General features: G+C 46.3%; 3 protein-coding genes across 8 annotated transcripts; 1 reads left to right on the forward strand and 2 right to left on the reverse strand.

Annotated features, from left to right (window-relative positions):
• Nucleotides 1–529: 529 nt before the first annotated feature.
• On the reverse strand, nucleotides 530–10,657 carry LOC122382360 (larval cuticle protein 65Ag1-like). 3 transcript variants are annotated; one of them, XM_043367585.1, is made up of 4 exons: nucleotides 5,444–5,698; nucleotides 2,303–2,624; nucleotides 1,648–1,800; nucleotides 530–1,132 (listed from the first exon to the last, which is right to left on the reverse strand). In XM_043367585.1, the coding sequence occupies exons 2-4, from the start codon at nucleotides 2,309–2,311 to the stop codon at nucleotides 887–889; spliced, it is 408 nt and encodes a 135-aa protein (XP_043223520.1). In that variant the 5' UTR covers nucleotides 2,312–2,624; nucleotides 5,444–5,698; the 3' UTR covers nucleotides 530–886. The 3 variants fall into 3 exon arrangements, with proteins under 3 accessions (XP_043223520.1, XP_043223519.1, XP_043223521.1); XM_043367584.1 differs by lacking the exons at nucleotides 1,648–1,800; nucleotides 2,303–2,624; nucleotides 5,444–5,698 and adding exons at nucleotides 10,001–10,156; nucleotides 10,534–10,657; XM_043367586.1 differs by lacking the exons at nucleotides 530–1,132; nucleotides 1,648–1,800; nucleotides 2,303–2,624; nucleotides 5,444–5,698 and adding exons at nucleotides 9,486–9,866; nucleotides 10,001–10,156; nucleotides 10,534–10,657.
• LOC122382362 (flexible cuticle protein 12-like) lies at nucleotides 3,341–23,698 on the forward strand. 4 transcript variants are annotated; one of them, XR_006256673.1, is made up of 3 exons: nucleotides 3,341–3,639; nucleotides 22,855–23,001; nucleotides 23,242–23,631. XR_006256673.1 is itself a non-coding variant. In XM_043367588.1 (3 exons), exons 1-3 carry the CDS (start codon nucleotides 21,631–21,633, stop codon nucleotides 23,467–23,469), a joined length of 384 nt encoding a protein of 127 aa, XP_043223523.1. In that variant the 5' UTR covers nucleotides 21,529–21,630; the 3' UTR covers nucleotides 23,470–23,698. The 4 variants fall into 4 exon arrangements, 1 of the variants encoding a protein (XP_043223523.1); XR_006256675.1 differs by lacking the exon at nucleotides 3,341–3,639 and adding an exon at nucleotides 6,104–6,118; XR_006256674.1 differs by lacking the exon at nucleotides 3,341–3,639 and adding an exon at nucleotides 14,093–14,178.
• On the reverse strand, nucleotides 17,826–19,235 carry LOC122382361 (larval cuticle protein 65Ag1-like). The gene is made up of 3 exons (XM_043367587.1): nucleotides 18,851–19,235; nucleotides 18,445–18,594; nucleotides 17,826–18,209 (listed from the first exon to the last, which is right to left on the reverse strand). Exons 1-3 carry the CDS (start codon nucleotides 18,857–18,859, stop codon nucleotides 17,976–17,978), a joined length of 393 nt encoding a protein of 130 aa, XP_043223522.1. The 5' UTR covers nucleotides 18,860–19,235; the 3' UTR covers nucleotides 17,826–17,975.

Below are 23,698 nucleotides of genomic sequence, written 5' to 3' on the forward strand. Positions count from 1 at the left end.
CCAGACATGTGCAGGGCAAGGCCCTATATACCGTGCAGGGTCTGTACAGCATACAGGCTATAACCAACGTTGCGGACCAGCTTGATTTGGGACGGTTATCCTTCGACTTCATGTGAGCAAACGGTCAGGTGACCTTTTAAGAATGGCAACGGTTATAGGACAGATCAAATGACTTGATAGCCAGCTTCCCGGAGAGAGCTGAGCTAATGTAATTTTTGCCAGATAGATCTGTAATTTCAGTCAACTAGCTAATTGCCTTAACCTGGCCCTTCACTTTAAAGCCTGTTGATCACGAATTAGTTACTGCGTAAAAAGAATGTTCAAAGCGCGTATCGTCAGCCTAAAGGCCACAAAACGTGTAAAACGATCACCAGCGCGATATACATAAGGTAAGATATATGATAAGTTCTCTCATGAGGTAAGAGCTATGTGGATGTAATGCCGCATTGTTATTGTCAGATTGTCGACTTGAGAACTGGAAGCCAAAGTTCTGGCTAGATCTTTGAATCAGAAAGCACACTCATACGGATGTGTCGCGAAAGTATATTGAGTCATAAATTACACGCAATTGAGAGTAGTATCAGCCCAGGCAGCAGATACCATGTTTTGTAATGCCACTAAACTCTCCAGCTCGCCATACTGAAACGCAGTACACACGACGGCATCCCTTTCTCCATCTTACCACCCCAGATTGCCGGTCTGGACGGCAGTGCACACCCAAACTGCACCCATCTCTCCGCCTGTCCTTCCCTTGACCTCTGCACCCCCGTGTGACGTCACACCTGCCGGATAACCGTGTGACGTCACCGCGACGTCGTTCCTGAATATTCCCAGCCGCGAGCGGCGCTGTCACGAGCCGCTCCGTCGTTCTATCGGCTGTCGGTGGTTAGTTGTTGAGCCAGAAGGCGCCGACGAATAGTTCAGGGTGCGCCTGGCGCAGCGCAGCGTACTCGGGGATCTGGTCGGGCTTCCGGGGCAGGTGCTCGCCCTCCGGCTGGAAGCCGCCCTCGTCGGCCAGGTAGTCGACGCGGTATTTCTGCTGGTTGGGAGCGAAGAACTCGAAGCTGCCCTCCTTGCTGATGGAGCCGGTCTCCGGTTCGTCGCCGGGGTAGCTGCGACCCACCTCCTCCACCTGTGGACAAGACGGCAGGCGGTCAAAGTCAGCTCTGGTCAGGACACGGCCGATATGATAATGTGTGCAATAGACCACTATATATAGACCACTATATAGATATATAGTGGTCTATGTGTGTGCCTGAAATGTACTGTCGTAATAAACTCCGCAGAAAGTGGAGAAGCAGGCTTAGCATCGCCGATTCAATTCAAGTACATGACTTAGTAAATATGGACAATTTTGCGATACCATCGATAACAAGTACGAAGGACGCTTACGGGCATGTATCTTTTAGCGTGGGTATTTGGCTGCATGCCAGTCTCTAAGCGCAAATTGCGAGTGACTTTGAAGGACTGTTTGAAGGATCCTGGGGTCATCGCATAGAGTTCTGTGACAAGACCAGAAAACAGTTACCAACTGAAAACAATGGTCACATAATGCAGCATGCACAAACATACATATGATGGACATGGGATAGACTTCAGATGGACATGAAAATAGACGGTAGTACAAATTTGGGTTCGGATTCATACCTTCTGTCCGTTGTCCTGTTCGTATCCGTACTCGTAGTTGCCTTTGCCGTCCTGGTTGTAGTACTGGTTCAGAATGCGAATCTCAGGCTCCTCACTCTCCACCAAGTCCTGAGGGGCCGCGGCTGCCAGGGCCACCACCGAGAGGAGAATAACCTGAGGAGTGGGGTGAGGCCGTCAGGTGACGTGGAATGACAATATTTTATCTTTATAGGGGGCAATGGACAGTTTTACACCCTCGGATTAATGTTCTATATTGGGTCAAATAATGTGCATATTTTGTCTTCCATTGATGAAGAAACAAAAAAAAAAACTTAAACTAACCACTACAAAACATCAACAAACACTGTTGGATCCAGGAGGAGGGCATTTGGCGAAAATACCTCCCCCCCCCCCCGAAAGCACCCGAAATTGACGAAAGTTTGCAGTTTTTCGAAAAATAGAACAAAAACTCAACAACTTTTAAGAGGAAACTTTTATTTTAAACTGCACAGCAGAGTGGAATCAAAACCCGATGTTTTACGAATTTGGAGAAACTTTTTGGGGGATATGCCACCCGCAGCGTCCAAGACTTTCTTTCTGGATCCGCCAGTGATGAGGATATACTGTAAAATTTAAAGACACAAAGCCGCATAGGTGAAAAAGTCCGTCGTCTTACCAGCTTCATGTTGTCTGATGTGCGTTAGGTCACTGTCTGAATGTGTTCACCACTTCGAGACGACTGTTGCCGCCATCCGGGCCAGCCGCTTATTTAAGCATCCAAAACCGGTTCCAGTGGCGAAGGAGCGCGGCGACTCGAGTCATCAGCGACCCGGAGGTACTCACTGACTCAGCCACAGATCAGCGCGACTCTAACGCAGCTGTGACGCGACCATCTCCGGGAAATGTCACCCTCGACAATAAAACCGATAATCCGGGGTGATTGAAAGTCGATGAATTTGGGCGTGTTTTCACCGTACCCATTCCGGAACTCCATCCAGCTGCTCGGAAAGTCCACATTGGCGCAGATGTTCTCAGACATTCATCAGCATTTATGCATCGTGCATCATATGTTATTGTCATAAAGGAATCATAGCCGTCACTTTAGCTCTGGGAAATGTGTGTAATACACTGCGCTGAACTGGACTTTGATTGCATTTAGCTGTCACCGGTAGAAGCAGAAACTCGAACTGCCTTGCTGCATAGCTGGAGGTGTGTAATGTAATCCTATGTGGTTCAGGTTATGCATAGGCGATTGAAAGTATGTAGGTAGGTAGGTAGGTAAAATCTGTATTTTTATCTGCCTATAGAACTTAAGCAAAATAACTACATGTTGCATTTTATTTCCTGTACCTAATTGATCCCAGCAGGAGCTCCCCATGTCTTCAGTGATATTTGTTGAAGCTGTTTGCATTTGAACACTTCATTTGAGCGCTTATTCCACAATAATATCATCTGGAGGCATGCAGAGCGAGCTTATTTTCTAATTATATCGTATTGGTATGTCTTTTCTTCTCGAACTCATTCAACGCATCGCAGGTCACTTTCAGAGGTTCGCATGTGGAGAAATCTGATCGCCAACGTGCGTGACGGGAGCTATAGTCCCGGGCGATGGCCCGAGCGAGACGAGCGTCACGTCTCGACCAATCAGCGTCCGGCAGAGGTCGCCGGCGGTCAGCTGACACCCGCCCCACCCCCACAGAGATGCCCCCAGGCGCTGTGTGTCACTCAGTCGCGTCGGTCTCCGGTCTCGTGCTGCGTGAGAAAGTGCGTGTTAGTGATCTTGTGCTTCGTTTTGCATTGTCGCTGACCTTCAAAACTGAAATTCAAAATTGAATTAGACTGGTCGTTTGGTCCTCCTTGGATGTGGCATTAAAAATAGGTAAGCGGAGGAGCTCAAAGTTCTCGGTCGAACCCTGGATGGATTATGGAAGACTCAGACACCGTCTGATGCTGCTGTTTGCTGCCTCACCTCATCAAGATCAACGAGCTTAATTCCATCCTACGGCGAAGTAGGTAAGTACTCAGTTACAATCTGTATAGTGTAGTAGTGTCCCTCGCAGAGTTTAACTTGAGGTGAAAGTCACCTAAGAAAAATCCTTGTCTGAATAACACTCGTCATGCAATGGATGGAATCGCTTGTCTTGTCACTGCTGGTAGTGGTACCAATACCGCAGCCTGTTGTTCAGGGACAGATCCAAGAAATTTCTTTAAATTCTACATTTCTAGTCAGTATAGGGTCGGGACGACATTGAGGCACCGAAGGAATGTTCAGCCGATTTACGAAATTATTTGTTACCAGTAAAACGCCTTTTGGGCGAAGAACGAGCGAGCGAGATAGTGAGCCCTGCACGTGCGGAAGGGCAAGAGGGTGCTTCCAACGGGCTTGCGCAAAGCACCCTTTTAACCGGTCGCTAGCGGTGTGCCAAATTTGAACGTAATCGGCCCAGCCGTTCCTGAGATCTGGAAGCGGCATTCTGCACGTGCGCACGCACGTGCAAACGGGTCCAAAATGACTTTTGCACGGCACCCTACTAACTGGTCCCCAACCGTGTACCAAATTTGAGCGCAATCGGCCCAGCCGTTCTCGAGATCTGGAAACGCCCCCTGCACGTGCGCACGTGCAGTAGCACTCTAACCGCAACACATGGGAATGCATTGCGTGGTGGGTGCCTACTTGTATGCCAAGTTTCAGCGAAATCGCCCAGTAATTACCGAGTTATTGAAATGGGAACAAATTTGGCACCTCTTCTTTTTGTATGTTGCACGTGCAGTGGGGGTCACTCACATAGATCAAGAGTATCCGACCTTTGGTAGAAGGGATGCAGCTACCCTACAAAAATTACCGCAAGACAATGGCCCAAGCGGCTGCTGAGATATGAGCCTCTCAAAATCACTACTTTTGCAAAACAGCTTGAACACCCTTGACTTTTCACGTGGCACGTGCCACGACGGTCACTGAGATGTATCAAAAGTAGTCAATTACGGGGTAGAAGGGATGGGGCTACCCAACAAAAAAGACCGCAGGCCAATCGGTCCAGCGGTTGCTGAGATATAAGCAGGGTTGTATACGACTCAATCAATAGCAATCAATTCAATCACGAAAAAATTTGGGAAACCAATCAAATCAATCAAGTCAGAGCAGTTTTCGGGAATTGATTCAATCGACTCAAACGCGACAATGAAAGGAATCAATCAACTCAATCAAACGACTCAAACCAAGATATACATTAGGTTTTTTGCCCCACCAACTTGGAAAAGTGTCCATAGCAGTCTGGTGTACCTACCTACCTACCTACCTACCTACCTACCTACAGAAGAAACAAAAATATTGTCATTTAAAATTATAAATTGCCATGCCATTCAAAGTTTCTATGTTGATGTAATAAGGAAGGATACCTAGTGATGGACAGGTGGATCATGATATTGAGGTTCAATGGGTAGAATTGGAGCAGAAGTTTCATTTAATGGGTGCAAAATAACCCAGTAGTTGACTTCAACAAACGCCCCTTAACCCAAATCACCACCTTTCACCAAAAAGTTGTCAATTTAATTTTGGCCATATTCCAGCTAAGTCATCAGGCCATCTACCCCAGGTAAAGCCCCCGTCTGTCTCTTATGTGAGTTATGCGGAGCTCTTCTGAATTGAACCCTGAACATAATGAACCTAGCTAGGTTACATGCCACACTGACACCATATTGATATGAAAGTGTTGAAAATGTGCTACAAATTTGACAACTTCATTAGGTATGCTTTATGAAGACAGCAGGAAAGCAGGTAGGTAGTACCTACCTGCCTACCTACTAGGTACCTACTTACCTGCCTAGATGTGTCACTGGCTACCAACAGTACCAACGAAGGTAGATAGGTTATATGTGAAGAATTCAAAACATTTTATTGCAATACAATTTGAAACTGTTAGGACTGGGGGATAGGGATGAGCATTAAAAATATATTTAAAAGGAAATGGAAAGGACAGGGACTCTGGAACCACAGGATACGTTAATGACAAAGGAAGAAGAACAAGGAAAATTAAATGCCGTTGGTGCGACTGCGAAAAAACAAAGAAAACGTGCCGGTTTTGCCAAGAAGTATGCTAAGCTTTTATAAATCCTTACTCTACGTCTTTTGATTTTTTGGTAAGATGACGTCATTGATTATCATGTAGTATGGTAGATCATCATAAAATAAATCGGTTGTACAACACCAATTTCGTTTTAATTATTATTTCATTTGAAATAAAACCACTTAATAATATTCGGTAAAATATTTTAAGGAAAATGAAATATATTAAATATGTTATGCCTAGGCTCTCAGGAGAAAAGGATCAACAAACGTTCTGCTGCAAATTAAACAATGCAGCAAATTAGCTATTAATGTAAACGTAATTAGCGAGACGAAAACGGCGCTTTTGTTTCAGTTATTTTTGTAGGGGTTTCAGATATTTATAGAGTTCAGTGGGTTGTTTCTGAGGAGATGTGGAGATGTGAATTAGTAATTAATCACACTTTATTAGTATATAGGGCCTTGCACTTTATCATCTGGATTAAAAAAAAGTTTCCTGCTGAGTGCAGAAAGGTAGGTAGGTGCATCGCCAGGTTCTATCACAGGATTGGAGCAGTTATTGCAGTTGAAAGTCAAAGTTGGCTGTTCATGTTTAGGCCCTGTTCTTTATTTGGCCATCTACCCCATATTGCAGTTGTGATGACAAGCAGTTTTCAGTGTAGTTTTGTGATCTTTGATGTCATCAATTGGTGTCATTATTTTTCGTCAACTAAAACTTATTTCAACTTTCCATTCAATCGACTCAATCATACGAGTCACTCTAATTTTCGGGAATCAAATCAGTCAACCAGTCGCTAAAGTCAAACGAGTCAGTCAACCAGTCATCTCGAAAAGTCAATCGACTCAATCCAATCAACTCAAAATACGCGTTGAATCAAATCAATCAATTCAATCGACTTGATTGGTATACAACCCTGGATATAAGCCTCTCAAAAGCGTTACAGGCCAGGCCGGGCCGTGCCGGGCCGCTCATACTGAGATTTTTCCGTTATATTGAAAAGACTCACTTCGCTCGCTGCGCTCGCTCGCTCGTAACAACTCGAGTCCGCCGAGTCTGATACACGACGATGTTTCGGTAAATATTTACATAAAGTCCGATCCATATTTCAAGCATAAATTTTGCATATTCTTACGTTATTTGACATCCTGAATGTAGATATGATGCTTACATGCGGCGGAAAACAGTGCTACCATATTAAAAATATTTGCTACCATATTTGGGGAAATGTTGGGAACCGGGGTTTTTGGGTGGGGGAGGAAATACAATGCCGTAAGAATGGTTATGAAAGTTGGGGGAAACTGTTGGGAACCGGGGTTTTTGGGTGGGGGAGGGGGGATCGGGGCTTATGGGTATGGAGAGAAACCCCGGTTCCCAACAGTTTTCCCCAACTTTCATGACCATTCTTACGGCATTGTATTCCCTCCCCGACCCAAAAACCCCGGTTCCCAACATTTCCCCAAATACGGTAGCAAATATTTTCAATATGGTAGAACTGTTTTACGTCGCATGTAAGCATCTTATCTACATTCAGGATGTCAAATAACGTAAGAATATGCAAAATTTATGCTTGAAAAGTGGATCGGAGAGATAAAATTTACTTACCTCTAATCTAGTTCACCGTGGTTTCGAAAAATACGCTGGACGCGTTCCTCGTTGCGGTACGCAACTGAAACTAGTTCGTATTCCTCCCACTTGCACCCGGAGCACAACGAACCACCCGGCACGGAAGCCATGATCCGACTGGCGGGAAAGCGGAAAGCACTGGAAAGCACCTGCTAAAACTGGTTCAAACCAGTTTGCTCAAACGGAAACGGAAGTTTCTGCTCTATATTGCAGGTACGAATGGAAAGAAGTTTACGTAAGGTCATAGCTATCAGGCATATTTGATAGAAAAGATATCATAATTATATTATTTGAACATAAAAAATAAATAAAAAATCATCAAAAAGCAATTTAAATGTAAAAGGCATTACTTCTTCTCTATTCAAATTGTTTGATGAAAGTGACGTCAAAATAACAAAACACAAAAAAATGTTTAAAAAATTGGAGTTTTGTTGGGAAGGATAGGAAAAAAACACGACAAAAATTGTCAGAACCTAATCTAACCTGACCTAACCTGACCTACTGATTTTTGCCTACCCGGGGATAAGGAAACAGTTGCTCGCATGAATAGATTGCAAGCAATGGTAAGTCAAATATTTTTAGGTTAAGTGGTTGTGCATCAGGCCTCAGGCCTTCGGCCTGAGGCCAGATACACAACCACTTAACCTAAAAATATTTGACTTACCATTGCCTGTAATCTCTCCTAAGGCATTGCCTTCGGCACTGCACCGCTTCGCCACGATCATTTTCATGACGTCACTTTCATAATGAGATTGAATAGCGTAATGTTTTCACTCAACCTTGGAGTTTATTCATTCGATCCATCTCACGTTGCGCAAACGGCTGGTGGAGTGCGTTGACGGCGGGTGTCGTGGGATGGTGGCCGGCGGCGACGGTAAATTTTGCGCAGTTGCTTTAAAACTTGGTTGCGCCATGAATAACTATCAGATATGGAATCAGGAGCTCAAAATACATCGAGTGGTGTGGTTTTTATAATCACCTTGTTGATCGGACCTTATGTATATAAATACCGATGTTTCTTGGTGACCATTTTGCCAATATTATTTAACTATGCCGGACCCTGACCCAGGGGTCGTATAACCCGGCCTGGCCCGGAGGCACCTAATCCCATCTACCGCAGCAGGAGGCGGGCGTTTTTCACCTCCTTCCCTGTCTAACTCAGTAAATAATGAAGCTACGGAAGCAAAAGCGGTAACAGACGAAAAGTCTTCACGAGACGATTTTAGAACTTCCAAAATGTTTTACCTCAGGTCAATTTTTAAGGCCAGAGGTCAAGGTGAAAGGAAACCCAGGACTTGTGAAAGTGAAGGTCAAGGCCATGCTCAAAAGTGACCTCAAACTTAACAATTTCTCGTATATCTTATGTATATACCAAATTCCAAAATGTCTTGAAATATTTTTTTTCCAAGTTTATCAGACCCCTATTTGCTTTTTATGTAACGATGCATGGCTGTCCCAAGTTTAAGGTATATGCAAGAGTTAAAGATCGACCCTACAACGTCATCAAGGGAGCTGGGTCAAACATTTCTATTCCAGAAAATGTCAAATTGACGGGAAAAGTGCACCAATGGTTTCGTGCTCCTGTCTCTAAGCATTTGGGAGCTATCACAATTATTCGGCAGGGGAGCTTAAAACGCATCCACCCGGCCCGCAAGGGTTAAATCACCTCCGAAATCCCAAGCTGATCCTGAGACGGGTAAAATTGGATGCTATTCGTTATGCTTCCAATATGTTTCTGACGGTCAATTTTCCCGTAAATGTTCGGCGAAGAACTAGCTCTCAGTCAGACCCCAAACGGCGAGGTTGTCGAGCTAGTAGCCCTCCACTTCGACCAATATTGATATGTCACGAAATTGTAGGACATCGATGGGTCCGGACTGGTTAACCTCTAAATCAGCCCAGCTTAGCGCCACAGCCGACTGCGCTGCCGGCGCCACCTGTTCACGCTGCCCTAGCGCTGTCTCACGGCTTCACACACCTCGTACCGTGACACTGGCGCCCCTCCACGGTTTTACAGCGTCCTCTGCCGGCGTTACGCTGTTGTAGCGCAATCTCACGGCTAGATATACCTTACCGTGACACTGGCGCCTCTTGGAGACCTTACCGGGCGTCATCTACTGGCCCACTAGAGCCTGACACGACTGTTCATTACTTGATCACCCAGTCATAAGCTGCTTAGAAAATAGTTTATTTATGCTATTTTGTAAATAGAAGCATAAATACCTTCATATATTTCACACATGATAGATTCACACGAAGTAGCATCACAAAGGTCACAGTCGGTTTTCTGCGGTCAGTCGGTTGTTTGAAGGACACACCTTAGTCCTTCTTGATAAACAGATCCGGATATTGCTGGCGAATAGCGTCGTATTCTGGGATCTGGGCAGGAGCCTGGGGCAGGTGGGCACCTCTCGGCTGGAAGCCGCCCTCGTCGGCCAGGTAGTCGACGCGGTACTTCTGCTGGTTGGGGGCGATGAACTCGAAGCTGCCCTCCTTGCTGATGGAGCCGGTTTCGGGCTCCGGTCCTGGGTAGCTGCGACCCACCTCATCCACCTGGCGCAGAAAGGGGTTCTTATATTATAAAGTACAAAGTAGATTTCAGGTCTGGCAGTTGAATTTAATTTGCACTCTTTTTATTTGTCCTGCAAACTTGGATACTTTTACGACTATACCCATACCGATCATACCTTTTGCCCGTTGTCCTGTTCGTATCCGTACTCGTAGTTGCCCTTGCCGTCCTGATTGAAGTAGTAGCTAATCAGACGGATCGGTTTCTTCTCGTAATCCTCGTCAGCGATTTGTGGGGCAGCCGCAGCTACGGCCAACAGAACTGCAAGCACGACCTGGCGAACCATACGAGGGTAATGACACTATACATACAAACATGTAAGAGTATACAAGAAAAGAAGGGAACGATGAGCGACCCTAAACGACAACTTGAAGAACTAGAGGAAAAGGATGAAGGTGCCGGCATATTAGCCCCCAGAGCACGCTCGCCAGCCATGTTCAGCTTGGCTTCAATTAGAACAGGAGCGTCTACGAGCGTCTCGTATGTGCATACAAAGTAATCATTGTATTTCCAAAAGCATCGAATGCAAGGGTTGTGGCGTCTAACTACTACTAACTACTAACCAACTAACTACTACTACATAGTAGAGAAGCACTATGGATTCTTGCTGTTGTTTTACACACGATTTCGGACAGAAACAGTGGCACTTACAAGTTTCATGGTGAGCCTCTGATGAAGCGTTGAGCAGTGCTGAAGCGATCGGACTCGACTGGTGCCCTATCGAACACCAGTGGGCCCTTAAGTAGTGCACAGGCGGCACTGTGGTCTGTAATGCGGTCACCTCACGCCTGCCTGTTGTCACCTCAGAAGAAGCGACAATGTCCCGCTAAGCACCTGCCGGACGACCAGCCGGTTGTTTGGAGAGAGCAACAATCAGGGCAGTTGCAAAAGATATAGGCTGCTTAGCGTCCATCAACCGGGAGGAACTAGTCCATTTTTGACAGTATCTTGTCCTTGTGCAACATATCGCTGTTCTTGGCTTCAGCTCAACAGCTCAATGTTGGTCTTCCTATTGTCAATTTACAAGGCATCAGATGTTGTCTTCTAGTTTGCACCAAACAAAGTTTCCAGTTTTTGGGAGAATGGCTTAGTCAGGGGCAAACTAGAAGACAGTTTGAACTATCAACGAACATTTTGATTTATTTCCTTTATAAATTCCTTACTATAAATTTCAAGAAGACAGACGAAAATTCACCTCAGAATTCCAACTGAGAACAAAGATCAAGTGTCGCAGTTGGCCAAATAAATATCACGTCGCTGTGCTGAATTTAATGCAATTGTGTGTTTTTTCCTCTCATTGAGTCGTTTTAACAAATTTATAGCTAAAATGTTTTGAAAGAATAGAGTGACGCAAGAAGAGCTGTTCTAAGACGCTGACTTGCACCGTCCGATCGGGAAGTTTCGAGTTGTCCATGGATGCTTCTGAAGCTGAAGTTTAATGAGCCCCCATAGCCGATCACGGCCTTTTCCACCCATGTCGCCGACGCTATTTCTGATGTATAGTCGACTACAGAATGATGTTCCACTCCTCAGAAGCTATCAGTTGACCGGAGCGCTAAGTTGTGCCGTTTATCACGAAATTAAGCGTGTCGATTGTGAGCATCGGGACAAAGCTATAATTTGTGAACTCAGCCCCTGTGATGCGGCACAGCCTACCACTCCAGGCAAATATTTGCCTGTGAACAGTGGAACATCATTCTGTAGTCGACTATACATGCAATGACCTTGACCCTGCCACTCTCGCAATTATTGTTGCCCTATTCAAATGGTTAGTCCCTCATACACTCACCTTTCTCTACGTCTGTCCTTCAGACCATTTGACAAGGGTAAGCCATGAAGGCAAGGTAAATTCAAATTGGTGCGAGATATTCCCCTTGTTCGTACTTCCGCAGCTCTTAGGTACAAGAAAAGCTCGATCCCAAGACGGTCCATTGCCCCCTCTCCTTTTCTGCGCCTACACCCGCCAGCTGCTATCGGCGTCCCACCACGCGAGGGGGAGAGGGGGGACGGGAGAGGCTCATACAAGTTCCGTCTGTCGGCTTAGGCCGGTCGGGAGTGACCGTCGAACGTGATTGCCCGAGTCGACGTTCGTCCACGTGGGATGAACGGGGCGAATCAGATGGACGGACAGGCATGCGGTGCCGGTGGGTTTTCCAGTGGCGGTAGACGGCTCGCCACAGCTGCAGAGGTGACGCCGGGACCAGTCATTACCGCCGTCATATACCGGCAAAACTCGGCGGCGGCCTCGGCTGCTTTGGTGTGAACATGACGAGAATTACGTGACGAGTTGCGTTAGAAACGGGGATATAAGCTACCGTTAAATTCTTGGATTATAATGATGAGTTTTGTCTGAATTGGCAGCCACTGTGAAATAAATTAAGAATGCTGATTTAATGACGGATTCTGTCTTAACTCAGGAAGCGTGTTGTGATGATGCGGCATCCTGTTCCCCACTCAAAACTTTTTCATCTAGGTTTTACCAACTTTCAACGTGGCAGATATGGTCCTGGCGTTAATCCTCTGAAAACTATCGGATGTTTCCGGACTGTCCGAAGGAAATCGTGCTCAGATTGGCCTAGGGGTGTGAGTAATCTCGTCCCAAGGCTGCTGGCGGAGAAGATGCGCGGATTTTCCCAAATATGTCTCAGACTGTCGGTTGGAATAAGTCGCTTGCCTAGTATAATTGCCGCTCGAAGAATATAAACCATGAATATCAAATTATCAATAATTGCTAGTATTGTGAAAACTGCCTGACAATTAGCTATGCCTATCTGCTGGCTAAACCTTGTTTCGCGTGTGTCAGCCAGCTAAAAGCTGAACAGGATGGATGCTGAAATGAAGTCCGTAATGCAAAGGCCTGTGAAATGTCTTGTCAGGATGAACTCACCGAACACTGGGTTCGTCTCCGGCGATACAGGTACATAGGTGAGGGTTCTTGGTGAGCGGATCAACACCATTAGGGGCGTTTGTGGGACAAAGTGGGTTCTGGACTATCACATCGGGAGGTGTTCCCGAGACTAACGAAGGAGGGGGTAAAGATGTGACTGCAGGCAGACGCTCGAGTTCAGATGCTTATCAGGCCCAGGGCTTCCCGCTTCTGAGCCATCTCGTGGGCCGTAAGGGATGGGTTTGGGCTGTTGCCAGGCAATAAAGCGTTTTGAGCCACACCGACACATCTATGAAATTTTGTGGCTGGCGAATAGCTGCCAAGGAGGAGAGGAGAGGTGAGGAGGGGAGAGGAGCGGAGAGGAGAGGAACTGAGGGCCGAGAACCGAGAACCGAGACGAGACGGGACGGGACGGGACGAGACAAGACGAGACGAGACGAGACGAGACGAGACGAGACGAGACGAGACGAAAGATCATAACAGAGCAAAAGAACGAAGAGCACGAAAGCTGAGCAAGTTACACATCTGGCGGCAATGACTTTGATAACGTAACCATGGTTCACAACAACGACAAAACTTTTCCCTTCACGAGGGCATGTGACCAGTAATCTTGATGTGACCTGTCCTCTATTTTACTCTTCTCACTTTGTATATGTCGCTGCATTGCGGGTGATTTGCTAGTCATGTGGATTGTGGAGCAATGCCATACATTATCGGTTATTTCCTTTTGCTCACGAACAAGATTTATGTTGCAATGCAACCTTGGAGGATCATTACTGATGTAAAAATTAAGTATTTGTTTATTATCATGACCTTCCCTCCTTTCAAAAATATGCTGAGCCAAAATTAGATTGTTTGTGTTTTCAAATACATTGGCTACAGGCTTTCATAGGCCAATGTTCTTTTGGATACTTGACTGGTGAAGGCCTGTGGCCGATACATTTGAAAACACTAAAACAATATAATTTTGGCTCAGTATATTTCTGAAGGGAGGAAAGCTAATGATAAAAGAACAACAATTTCCATCGAAGCGAGCATGCTTCTCTCAAGAAGCTTTTGCCATTTTGAGCGGACCACGACTTTGCGGTGCGGCATCACTAACTATGGGTATCAAGAAATTTAAGGCTGCTTTAAATATGCAGCACTTCCACAGCCGTTTCCGTTCCCTTTCGTGAATATATTATCTGTGCTCTGTTAACCTGCGCTTAATTTTTGCTAATATCCTAGAGAGAGGATCATAAAAACGATTTACTTTTCTCCATCGAACATGAGAGAGGCGAAAGATAAGCAGAAAATGACTGTTTATCGGCATGCGAATTTCAGGAAAAAAGGTGAAGTCAGGCGCAGAAAATGTAGGCGAAAAGATCAACTATAGAAGCTAACCTCAGTGAAGAAGGTACTAGGCTGACGTAAGTACCGTAAGCTCATAGTCGCTGATCATGACCTCATCAGCTTATTTCAATTGGTGCTCTCTCTCTCTCTCTCTCTCTCTCTCTCTCTCTCTCTCTCTCTCTCTCTCTCTCTCTCTCTCTCTCTCTCTCTCTCTCTCTCTCTCCTCTCTCTCTCTCTCTCTCTCTCTCTCTCTCTCTCTCTCTCTCTCTCTCTCTCTCTCTCTCTCTCTCTCTCTCTCTCTCTCTCTCTCTCTCTCTCTCTCTCTCTCTCTCTCTCTCTCTCCTCTCTCTCTCTCTCTCTCTCTCTCTCTCTCTCTCTCTCTCTCTCTCTCTCTCTCTCTCTCTCTCTCTCTCTCTCTCTCTCTCTCTCTCTCTCTCTCTCTCTCTCTCTCTCTCTCCTCTCTCTCTCTCTCTCTCTCCTCTCTCTCCTCTCTCCTCTCTCTCTCTCTCTCTCTCTCTCTCTCTCTCTCTCTCCTCTCTCTCTCTCTCTCTCTCCTCTCTCTCTCTCTCTCTCTCTCTCTCTCCTCTCTCTCTCTCCTCTCTCTCTCTCTCTCTCTCCTCTCTCTCTCTCTCTCTCTCTCTCTCTCTCTCTCTCTCTCTCTCTCTCTCTCTCTCTCTCTCTCTCTCTCCTCTCTCTCTCTCCTCTCTCTCCTCTCTCTCTCTCTCTCTCTCCTCTCTCTCTCTCTCTCTCTCTCTCTCTCTCTCTCTCTCTCTCTCTCTCTCTCTCTCTCTCTCTCTCTCTCCTCTCTCTCTCTCTCTCTCTCTCTCTCTCCTCTCTCTCTCTCTCTCTCTCTCTCTCCTCTCTCTCTCTCTCTCTCTCTCTCTCTCTCTCTCTCTCTCTCTCTCTCTCTCTCTCTCTCTCCTCTCTCTCTCTCTCTCTCTCTCTCTCTCTCTCTCTCTCTCTCTCTCTCTCTCTCTCTCTCTCTCTCTCCTCTCTCTCTCTCTCTCTCTCTCTCTCTCTCTCTCTCTCTCTCTCTCTCTCTCTCTCTCTCTCTCTCTCTCTCCTTAGTCAGCTCTCTTAACCCGGCACCGCCTGGGCTATTTCCGTACCCACGACAGCCTGGGGGGGTCGGATCCGACCCCCCCCCCCCTGTTATCTCGAGAACCAATGGTCGTATCGAGCCCCGCGAGGCGGCGTTCGAAAGGTCTCTACGAGACGTTCCCAAAGCACTCTTAACCCTCGCCCGCACATGCCATTTTCCCATCCTAGAACGCACATGGGGGGGGGGGGGTGGTTGCCACCCCCCCCGCGCCATTTCGTTCCTGTTGGAGATAGAGCTTAGCAGTAAAGACCAAAAAGATTCTTTGGGAAGAGACGAATCCAATGATACCCAGTTTTACCTTCTCAGGTCAGTCATTGACCTTCCAGGTCAGGTCAAACTAAAAAATGTTGCTGTTTTGGGTCACCGTTGGATATCAAGTGCGCTGCTTATCAAATACCGATGACGATGCTGTTTTCTGGTGCCAAGCCAGCTAGAACCTCTTTGTCACACTATCCGACCAGAATTTTGCTGCTGAGGTCATTTCAGGTCAAGTTAGGTCAAGGTCAATTATATGTGTTTGTATGTCTGTGTGTGTCTGTGTGTATGCTGATGTGTGCACCGATTGTTTTTTGGTCCATATCACATGAAATCATGATCTGAGAAGTTTTTACCAAAAATGCAGTCAAAAAACTTCACAAAAAGTAAATTCAGCTTGCCTAAAACGCAATTATCTTAGATGACCTAGGTTGACCTTGACCCTGACCTTGACCCCTGTACATCGTCGAACAACATGTTCCATGATAGGTGGGAGGTAAGACTGGCAAAAAAGGCCGAAATCAGGGTGTCAAAAGCTCACAAAGCCCCTGGCAAACGCAAGATGTTGAGAATTGGCCATTTGGGTCATGACATGACCTGAAAAACAAGGTCATATCTCCGAAACCAAAAATCACAGAAACTTGAAATTTTCAGTGGACATCAAGAAAGGATAGACGAGCAGCTATACGAAAAATCAGCCTTCTAGCTCTAAAAATGTTGAGTGCAGAGCAGAAAGACTGCCTGGGGGGGGGGGTGGCAACCACCCCCCCATGTGCGGGCGAGGGTTAAGATTTTAAGATTGAGGTCAAGTTTCGGGTCAAGGTCAAGTCAAAGGTCAAATTCAAATCAAAAAGGTCTAAAGCGCAAAAACGCATCCCGGCCACAAAAGTCCAGGGTTCGAGGCGTGACGGGCGCTGGATGTTATGAGGCTCCTGGCGTGTATGTTTTTCCAGGGCTATCAGACGCCGTTTGAATTTTGACAATCTGTCCAGTAGGTTTGGAGTTAGCAGAGGGCTATGAATACCCCCCCCCCCCCCCAGTAAGGCGCGTTACACGCAGACCCCAATGGGGTGCGGGTTAACCTTCGGACTCTAAATTCTACCATATGGGCCAGGTATTGCACGATCGGAAGGTACGGGACAGTATGTACTTGCGCAACAAGCTCCACTTGAAAGTTCGTAATAAATTTGTGAAAGAAGAGTTTGCTCTAGCTTAATTTTGTTGAGCTCGATATAATCTTCAACAGCCAATTGAGTCAGTCTCACAGCTCAGTTGATGCAGCATTGAACAACTGAACACTCGGTGATGAGCTACAGTTCCCGAGTCGCTCCGACGTTCCGCTGTACAGGTACGCACCGGTAGGGGGCGAGTGGGGGCAAAGCGGCCACCCGGTGCAAAGAAGACACCCTTCGTTTTGGCCCTGCACAACTGGCGTCATCTCTAATTTATGGTTGCCAATTTTAGGTATGTACTTCTCTTCGCGGTCGTTCGGATGAGCCAGACCGGGGCTTGCGACCCGTCACTATTTTTTTCCGTGACAAACGGAAATGTATATTTTCTCAGGGTGTCTCAGGTTATTCTTATTACCCCAATATTATGTGTAGTTAATGGTATTTTATACCATACCTAACCGTTTAGAAGTTTATTTAATTGTTCTCAAACCTGCATTTGTTATTGTGCACGTCTTCTGCCAATTTCAACGCGTTTTGCCCCAGCTACAGAGTAAGAATTTTTTTGCCTCTGATGGTAGGAGCGGGGCAAAGTGGGCTGCGCAGGGTGAACAACTCCTTAATCCATAAGCTGCTTCAACTTGGACAACAAACGTTATTGATATTGAAATTTAGCGTCATGCGCTCATCTCCGCCACTTTTCTGCTAAATGAGCTACAAAAAATGCAGTTAAATGTTTTTTTTCCATCAATGTCCTTTCTTTGTTTGCCTACAGGTGGGAAGATGACAAACCTTTGTTTGAACCTTGTCACCAACATAAAACTACTCTAGTCGTACGTACATGAGGCAATTATCATCTTTCTCATATCGGGGCTTTAGATGTCGCCTGTCTGTGGCCGGCGGGCCGCTTTGCCCCAGGAAATGGGGTGAAGTAGCCAAATGCATAGGTTTAACGTTTTACCAATATCTCTTATGTGTGAGTGCCTAAATGAAACGAAAATGAAATAAAAGGCAATTATTAGGGATAACATTTGTATAGACAGAATCTTTCAAAGTAAAAAATCAAGCGTCGGCATCATTAGAAGCGTTATGGTGGCCCGTTTGCCCCACTTACCCCAGCATACCCCATGTACCCCATGTATGTGTAAGGGACTAGGTATGGTGCCCGCCGATATGAATAGCGACATGAAACAAATGCATTACTCATCTCTTCGTTTATTGATATAGCACATTTTCACATTCATGACGGAAGGCGGAGTTTGCGATACAGTAAAGTTGTTCATTTCACTATTCGGAGTCGTTGTGTTCCATCCCCGGTAAGTTGACTGTTGAGTTAGCAGTTTTCGGGCTAGTTGTACCCACGGTACAGCTCGGGGTGCTGCTGCCTCAGCAGGTCGTACTCGGGAAGCTGAGCGGGGGGCTGCGGCAGGTGGGCTCCCCGCGGCTGGAAGCCGCCCTCGTTGGCTATGTAGTCGATGCGGTACCTCTGGTTGTTAGGAGCGACGAATTCGAATCCGCCCTCCTTGCTGATGGAGCCGGTGCCGGGCACGGGTCCCGGGTAGCTGCGACCCACCTCATTCACCTGCCGCACACAGAAAAATGTCAACCTGTATGAATAACAATTAAAATTTGCCACGCTGCTCAGTACTTGAAAGAAAATGATGCTATAGTGTGGCAATTTAGTTTGTGAAAGTAGCAGCTCAGTATTGAAGTAAAAGAGAAGGCGTCTTTACATAGAAATACTGTTAAAGCGAACAGAAAACATGAAGCCAATCCGTAAAAAGCGTCAAATTCGGTTGTGTTTGCGCGGTACATACCTTCTGTCCGTTGTCCTGTTCGTATCCGTACTCGTAGTTGCCTTTTCCATCCTGGTTGAAGTATTGGCTGATGAGTCTGATGGGCGGTGTCTGGCTGTACTGATCGTGCTGGACGGCCGCTGCCAGACCCACCGACAGGACGAACAAGGCCTGGGAAGGAAAACGCGATGCTCTCAGTCAGAAAGTGCGAAAAGAAGGCGAAGGAAAGAAGTGCATTGGTGTCTAACGCGAGAGTCCAAGGCAATAATATACATAGTACATGCAAAACATGCATGTTTTTTTTTTTGATAGGGCAAAGTCAAATATTTATGAGTTAAAGTGCAGGCTCTGTTGCAGAGAGCTGATCAGTGAATGGAGTCGGAGAAACGGCAGGAATTTTATCCGCGGAGTAGCAGCATAAACTCACCAGTTTCATGTCGATGAAGCTAGGGAGTGTGGATGCTGCTCGTCGGACGCTCTCAGGACCAAGTGCTGCTGATGGGAGGAGCACCCGGTCTTTTTAAGCAGCGGGAGGCGTGACTGGGGTCTGTGCGGTGGCACGCCGCCTCCATTGACCGCTGAGCCCCTCATGCATGCCCCAGTGGCCCTGCAGCGTCTGCCTCGACAGGTGGAGCTGACATCGGTACCCGGTAACAGGTGTCATGATTACATTCTATAACAGTGGTGACGGTGCGTTAAATGGAAAATGAAAATCTGATGTAATGATGATGTCATATGAATGCTGGTTGACCAGTGGACATATAGGAGACTTTGGCTTTTCTTGCAGCTATTGACTTCTTCGCTTCAATAAAACCTCGCTTTAATTGGAGGCTTAAAATGTCAATATGTTAATGCGACTCTGTTCGTTGACTTGGCAAAAAAAATCACCTATTGAACAATAACATGACAATCGTACACGCTTTTGCTTCTTTAATCATAAACAACCATGGGCTTCAAGAACTTTATTTGTGAGGCTTTGATGGTCAATTTTATGGCGCTAAAGCCTTTCCTACCAAGTACCATGCATCGCTGCATAACACTTTACCAATCTAGTTAAAGGTAGTGTGCCACCTTTGAAATATTTCCCATTTTATTTTTCCTAGGATAAGAAGCTTCTGTTTTTACCTAATATCGCAAAAAAAAATCAAAAATGGGCCTGGAATAGTGCCTTTTTCGCCTAAAAGTTTTTCGGTTTTTAGATATGTATAACAACTGTAGTGGGCTCACCTGCAAACAGGCGTCGGGCAACAATCGCGAATGCGGCGCACTTGTGACAATAAGCAAAGGTCATTATAGTGTTACGACCATACGACGTACGGGAATGAGTTATCAGCTGTCTAATCGTAGACAACACAATGTCGAGCCTTAAACTGTAAGCCCGTATTGTATTGTTTCTTTTATTTGGCTGTCGAACATTATTTATGGTTTGAAATATGATTTTATGTAAAATAATTGATATGAAAAAGCCGTCTTATAAGTTATGACCCCATTTCACCACACGCAAGTGGCAGAAATGACAATGATCAGCTGACGCATTTTTCTTGGCCGAAGTCAGAGCGCGCGGCCCGACGCACCACGCGTATTTGGAAATTCCGACCTCGACGAGCATCAGAAGCCACCTAACAGGCGTGTTCGAAACCGCAGGAGATGATGATGAACGGGTTTATCGAAACTTGATTGGATGAGCATATCGGTAATAGCGATTTCAGTGTGTGCATTTATTGTTCATAGTGGTGTGAAATGTGGTTGGGGTACGACCGACAACCCGTCGGGGCGAATTTCGCACTGGGGTACTCAAAATTTGAAGAATTTAAGACGTTTCCATGAGTTTCGAAGGTATGGATAAGTTCTAAAAATCCGGTTCTCCTTATCTGGGCCATTAACTCCATACGGTCCAAGAAAGCTGGCACACTACCTTTAAATCATCCTGGACTAGATCAATGTCGAAATTATTGGCGGAGCTCTGGTCATACCAGGCCTAAATAAAACAACTACCATGTAAACAGCACTCTCGTCTTTTCAACATGCTCCACCTCTGCTGGAGGTGGACACCAACAACACAAAAAAACAACGTCAAGTGAACTCAAGATATCCATGGCTTTGACCATTTTACAGATTTTGGGATTGTCGCGACTCCTACAACCGTCATTTTCACCTCCTTCCTTCATGTTTTCGTGTCGTAAAGATCGTTTTGCTGACCTGACAGGATTAGCTTAGTGAAGCCAGCACGATGTGGTCAGTATACCGCTGCGGTGTGTGACATTTGGTCCGTTTTTTGCGTCTGTCGTGTGGTCTGGCTCGATCAATCTCTCTCGGAATTACCACTGCCCGCCGTTCGTCCCGCTTTGCGCACCGACTTCGCTGAGCTTAGAGTCCCCACAAAGCTGTCACGTATGAAGCAAACCTTTCACCAAAGGGACGCCGAAGGATGCTGGCACCATAGGAGCGCGACAGGGCGAGCTCGAAGGCAGCGCCCGCTGTCGATCTGAAGTTCTGGTTGACATGCATCGTGGTTTATCCCCGTTCTCTGACGCTCACTTTATTAGCGAAACGTGAGGATCTGTCACCATCATGGCTTCTTTCCGGTCCTCTGATCAGCTCACTTCGAAAATCGCTCGTCCAACGTTCATGGGAATGGAAGCGAACATTGAGATAGCATCAGCTGACGATCTCGGCTGCATCGTGTCACGACTTCAAAAATTTGAGCGGAATGTGTTTTATTTCTTATCTAGATGCAGCCGTTATCTATCTTTGTATATGTTTGCATTGGTAGCAAATTATAACCTATAGTGTAGCCTCAAGCACAATTAAAACATATATCCTTGTCACAAGCCTAACATTCAAGAGGTAGTGATTAGAGATTGAGGTATTGAATTCACGATGCAATCTAGATTGAAATTTATTACAAAGGTCTTTGGTTCCCATCACAACGTCTTGATTAATCATGAAGCCTGATTTCTCCACCACATACTTCTCTCTGCCTCCGCAAATTTGGCGTGTAGGTAGCTATAAGCTCAGCCACGATATTTTCGGCAGACCGCCCCTTTTTAGGTACCAGTTTGTGCAGCTGTTGCACTTACCTAACAAACTGCCTGGCTACGGTCACAATCCCCGCTCCTTAAAAAGGTCGTGTTTCACCTGCACCAGCATCAGTCGGTCTGGAGAGCTCCATACGGACGCCTTCGTCAGCTCCTTAGCTGCATCAAAATGAAGCTGGTGAGACTGCTGTGCTGCCTATCTGCTTAACCCTCGCCGGACCCATTGGTTTTCTACATACGCGCCGGCCGAAGGGGGGGCGGGTACGACCCCCCTCGCCGTTTCGCCCCTGGTGGAGCTAGCGCGTCGCGGAAAAAAACGAGCGTGTGCGCCGTTACGAGACGCAGAGATTGTTACCCGATTTTAAGGTCCTAGGTCAACCGGTGTCCTCTGAGGTCAGGTCAAGTGCCCCAAGGTACGGTTCAGTAACTTCAGTTTTTGGTGAATAACTTCGCAAAAAACAGCCGCAGAGCGCCGATTTTGGCAGCATCGTGTTTGCCTCGCTCAGGCGCGTCGAATGGTATACTTTTTGTTCGGGTCAGGTCAACTTAGGGTGTTAACCTCAGGTCAAGGTCAGGTCAGCGCCCCCAGGTCACGAAGTTGGTCGAAAGAGGTCATGTCGCATATCATTCGATTCGGCAGGTCTTCCTGAGTCCATTGGTGGCTTTCCCGACTCGCTAGCTCAATTTGATCGGGAGTTATTGACGAAAAACTAATATGACCTTGATTACGTCATAAATGACGTCACATGCAAGGTCAACATTGCAAAAGTGACGCATCTAACCTTGCAAGGAGTGCATCAAATCACGATTCTGTGTGCTTGAGATAGTTGGAGATCGTTCCCTGCGCCAGAATAGCAGTTTTCATTTTTCCCCATTGACTTCTAATGGTGAGGTCAGGAAAATGACCTGACCTCATATGACCTTTAAGAAAAATCCGAGATATACAAGTTGTGAGACTTGTAATGGATACTAGATCCTGCAAGTTTCATTTCCCTGTGAAAGCTCCTCTGGCAGTGAGGGCGTTGCGAAGTTGCGACATCTGAAGACCGTGCAGAGGTTCACTTATGACGTCATAGGTCAGTGACCTCACCTGACCCGAAAATACGGTTGGTGTCAAAATATCCGGCTTGAATCATAGGTCAGGTATGCCAAGTTTCAGCTCTCTATCGCCAGCGTGTTCGGAGCTATTGCAAAAAAAAAAAAACCTTATGGGGGGCGGCACTCCCTCGGCCGACGAGGGTTAATTTTGCAGTTGAAGGTGTTATAAACACCATTACTCCAAAACCACTCACCTTGTCATGTCAAAGATGATTCATTTTATACCTATTCCGTTTTTTTCCTTACTCCCTCCACCATCTGAGTCTGACAGAGTCTGTTGCATGCTATTGCTCAGGCTGTGCTCGTTCTGTTGGTGGGTTTTGCGGCGGCAAACCCAACCGAGCGTCATGGTGATCGTCGCATCCTGCTGGTCAGCAAATACTTCAATCAAGACGGCAGGGGCAACTACGAGTACGGATACGAACAGAGCAACGGACAGAAGGTATATTCGTCGCAAAGAAAATGTCTAGCTGAATGTAGCATTTGTTTTTCGCTACTGTCTTGTTTATCTTACATTTTGACTCGATAGTCAATTTAACTTCAGGCTGAACAACTATTGCCTTTGTTCAATTGAATTGTAAAATTACATGAACATTTAGCGAAACCCGGAACCCCTCACATATGTATACAAACGCTTCATCCCGAGCCATGCGCAAATATTTGGTATCTTATTGGTAAACAGGTGGATGAGGTCGGCCGCAGCTACCCAGGACCGGAGCCCGGCACCGGCTCCATCAGCAAAGAGGGCGGATTCGAGTTCGTCGCTCCCAACCAGCAGAAGTACCGCGTCGACTATCGGGCCGACGAGGGTGGCTTCCAGCCGCGGGGAGCCCACCTGCCGCAGCCCCCCGCTCAGCTTCCCGAATACGACCTGCTGAAGCAGCGGAACCCCGAGCTGTACATTGGGTAACTCATTGGGAGTTGATAGCTTGACGCAATTTAACCGGGAATTGAAGACAAATTCTCCCGGTCCTGATCCAGACCAATCTGTGAAGATATGTCTCTGCAACTAATGTGAAAAGAAACGCTAATATATGGGATGAAAAATATGTTTGTTGCGATGATTGCTGTTCAATGATGTTCCATGACCATTAAGGATGTAGGTATACCTAATGCAATTAATTAAATCAACACACATT

Source organism: Amphibalanus amphitrite, unplaced genomic scaffold (assembly GCF_019059575.1).
Source record: "Amphibalanus amphitrite isolate SeventyFive unplaced genomic scaffold, NRLGWU_Aamphi_draft 000138F_arrow, whole genome shotgun sequence".
Taxonomy (NCBI): Eukaryota; Metazoa; Arthropoda; class Thecostraca; order Balanomorpha; family Balanidae; genus Amphibalanus; species Amphibalanus amphitrite.

Bases quoted from the DNA above. Each gene is read 5' to 3' on its own strand.
- LOC122382360 (XM_043367584.1), bottom strand. The intron at 1,133-10,000 runs GTATGATCGGTA...TCTTGTCCACAG, and splicing joins AACAGGACAACGGGCAAAAG to GTGGAGGAGGTGGGTCGCAG.
- LOC122382361 (XM_043367587.1), bottom strand. The intron at 18,210-18,444 runs GTATGTACCGCG...TGTGTGCGGCAG, and splicing joins AACAGGACAACGGACAGAAG to GTGAATGAGGTGGGTCGCAG.
- LOC122382362 (XM_043367588.1), top strand. The intron at 23,002-23,241 runs GTATATTCGTCG...ATTGGTAAACAG, and splicing joins AACAGAGCAACGGACAGAAG to GTGGATGAGGTCGGCCGCAG.